This window comes from Limulus polyphemus, unplaced genomic scaffold, assembly GCF_000517525.1.
Source record: "Limulus polyphemus unplaced genomic scaffold, Limulus_polyphemus-2.1.2 Scaffold279, whole genome shotgun sequence".
Classification (NCBI taxonomy): domain Eukaryota; kingdom Metazoa; phylum Arthropoda; class Merostomata; order Xiphosura; family Limulidae; genus Limulus; species Limulus polyphemus.
Genome location: NW_013665889.1, coordinates 109,208 through 111,884, shown reverse-complemented (window position 1 = coordinate 111,884; position 2,677 = coordinate 109,208). Strand labels below are relative to the sequence as shown.

Below are 2,677 nucleotides of genomic sequence, written 5' to 3'. Positions count from 1 at the left end.
AAAGAAATGGTTGTTGCACACATCACAGTTATTTTTTCTAAGGGCTGAATCTGGAATACCCAAAGTGTGAAATTTTTATGGATTTTTTGTTCGTGGTTCATTCAGTAGATGGCGCAGGAGTTTTGGTTACATACATAGATACTGACATACACGCTACGTTCATTGTAGTAACATGCTCTTAGCTGGCTCTACTTGGTTATCTACAACAGACATCTCATCACTTTGCTTTCAACTATCGCTGCCTCTCTTTATCAGGGAAATAACTGGAAATACGGGGAAAGGTAGCTTATGTTTGGACCCGGAAACTAGTAAACCACGTGACCATGAGATCGCTCACTCAAGTGACTACTGTTTATCCGCCATATTGCTGGTCAAACAACACGACTACAATATATACACTGTATACCATATAAAATTGAAAATAATAATACCCAACATTATATCTATAATTTGTTACAGGTAAAAGTTTAGGAAATGGTAATGTTTAAATAAATAAGATCAACAAGTGTAACCATTCCCGGACCTTTATAACTTTCAGTTACTTTTATATCTACCTTCCAGGAAGTATAGTTCCCTAATAATGTTTAAGAGATGCCTATAAATGTTTCAGGACACAACATTTGTGCATCAGTGGGAAATGAAGTGAAATAACAATTTACTAATATGTTTAAAATGGATTAGCTTCACAATTTTCTAGATTTGGGTTTGTTTCAAAATTATTTGTATTCTTAGGCCATATACCTAACACTACAAGTTTTACTACTTTTGCTATTCATTGTTAGAATATTAATGGGTCCTGGAATGATTGAATATACTGGAAGACTTCCACTAATTTTAGGTACAAATAAATAAAAACGTATATATTATATGCAGTTCATTTAGTAGTATTGTATGTACGGTAAGCGTATACATATGTAGTGTAAAAGTGACATATAAAGTGACGGAAACTTTATGTCAACTATTTTCTCAGTTTTGCAGTACCTTAAAACAGGATTCATCCTATAACCGCTGCGAATGGTTTCATAACAGATCGTTTAATTAAATGGAAGCTTAACTTACTGCATCATAATCGGATATAACTTCGTTCAGGAAACGAAGACATTCCAGCCCCTGCTTGTTTACCGTTTCTTCCGTGTAGAAGTCTGAGAAGTTCGGCATAGCAGCAAATAGCACTCCAACTGAGTTGTAACTCTTGCTATATAACTCCTGTAAAGTAAAACTCGCTCTTAAAAATTCAAGTGTTACGTTTAGATTCCACAAATATTGCTCTCTAAGTTAGGTTTAACCATGCTTTCGAAATATATCTTGAAGCGAAGCAATACACAATTGAATTAATTCATCAGCTGTACATTCACTCATTGATGTTTCGACTATTAAACTTAATATCTGTCGCGAAGGCAGAACCTTTAGATAAAAATCTGAATATCGACTCAATAATTAAAAAAAACAAATAAGTATATTAAATAAACTTTTGCCATATTTAAGGCACCAGTTTCCGACAATGAACTTTGCAAAGAACGACAATGTTAGTAATGGAAAACATGAATTGATTATAGGTTTAGAGCTTAAGATCGTGAACTGTTATAAAACACGTGAATTTATCATATCAATCTGTTTATCTATCAGCTAATTAAAAATATCAAAACAAACATTCTAGTTAATTAAAATGAAAAATTAGAATACAAATAATATAAATTATACAAGTAATTATTAACACAAAGCAGATGCTTATTATTATTGGAATAATAATTATCAATAAGATTAGATCTGATATAAACTTAATTTCAATATACGATATGGAAGCAGTAATGAGAAAAGTTGTATATGTAACAAGCTCGTAGTAATGGTAATAAAACTCAAACTTTAATGATCATATTTTAGGGAAAGTTGTGTTTAGGAATCGGTGAAGTTGAAGTTATTAGATTATTTCAGATTCCTAGAGTAATCATTTTGCCAAAATTTATTTAAGGAAAATATAACATTTTTTGTGATATTGATATACCATAATGCATTTTCTGATGGTGTTTATAACAAATACACAAAAAACCTTTTCAGTTAGTATTTGTTTCGACTTGAGATTAAAGCCTATGACGACACATAGTTCTTAAAGAGATTATTTGTAAACTAAATGTATCAAATCTAAAAACAAAATTCTTATACGTTGTTGCCCCTAGTGGCACAGCGGTATGTCTGCGGACTTACAACGCTAGAATCCGGGTTTCGATACCCGTGGTGAGCAGAGCACAGATAGCCCATTGTGTAGCTTTGTGCTTAATTACAAACAAAACTTATACGTTGTTTATCATTGAATCAAAGGAACTACAGTTTAGGAAAATAAATAGTTCTGCTGTAATCATCAGTCTTTTACATGTTAGGATCAATGAGTTTTTCTACTATTATATTTTACTTTAGTCGGGTAAATTGTATAGGCTAACAGGAAATAAAACCATTAATTATTTCAAGAGTTAATGAAAGATTTCAGTAAGATCTGTTTTACAGGTTGGTGTATTTATTTCTTATTTAATGAAAACTAAGAAAGCTTTTGTTTAAAATTTTTTCTTTGAATATTTTAGTTTTAATGAATATTTTGAAAAGTAGAATCTGGCATTGTCAAGATGTTTATTCTTTATCTAAGGCCCGGCATGGCCAGGTGGTTAGGGCACTCGACTCGCAATCT

At 31.7% G+C, this 2,677-nt stretch overlaps 1 protein-coding gene across 1 annotated transcript in view; it reads right to left on the bottom strand.

Moving 5' to 3' along the window:
• The window catches only part of LOC106456994 (adenylate cyclase type 3-like), a 92,964-nt gene that overhangs the window by 10,107 nt on the left and 80,180 nt on the right, over positions 1–2,677 (bottom strand). The window contains exon 16 of the mRNA XM_022382796.1: positions 1,060–1,206. Coding sequence (XP_022238504.1) covers positions 1,060–1,206 — 147 coding nt within the window. The remainder of the gene's footprint in view (positions 1–1,059; positions 1,207–2,677) is intronic.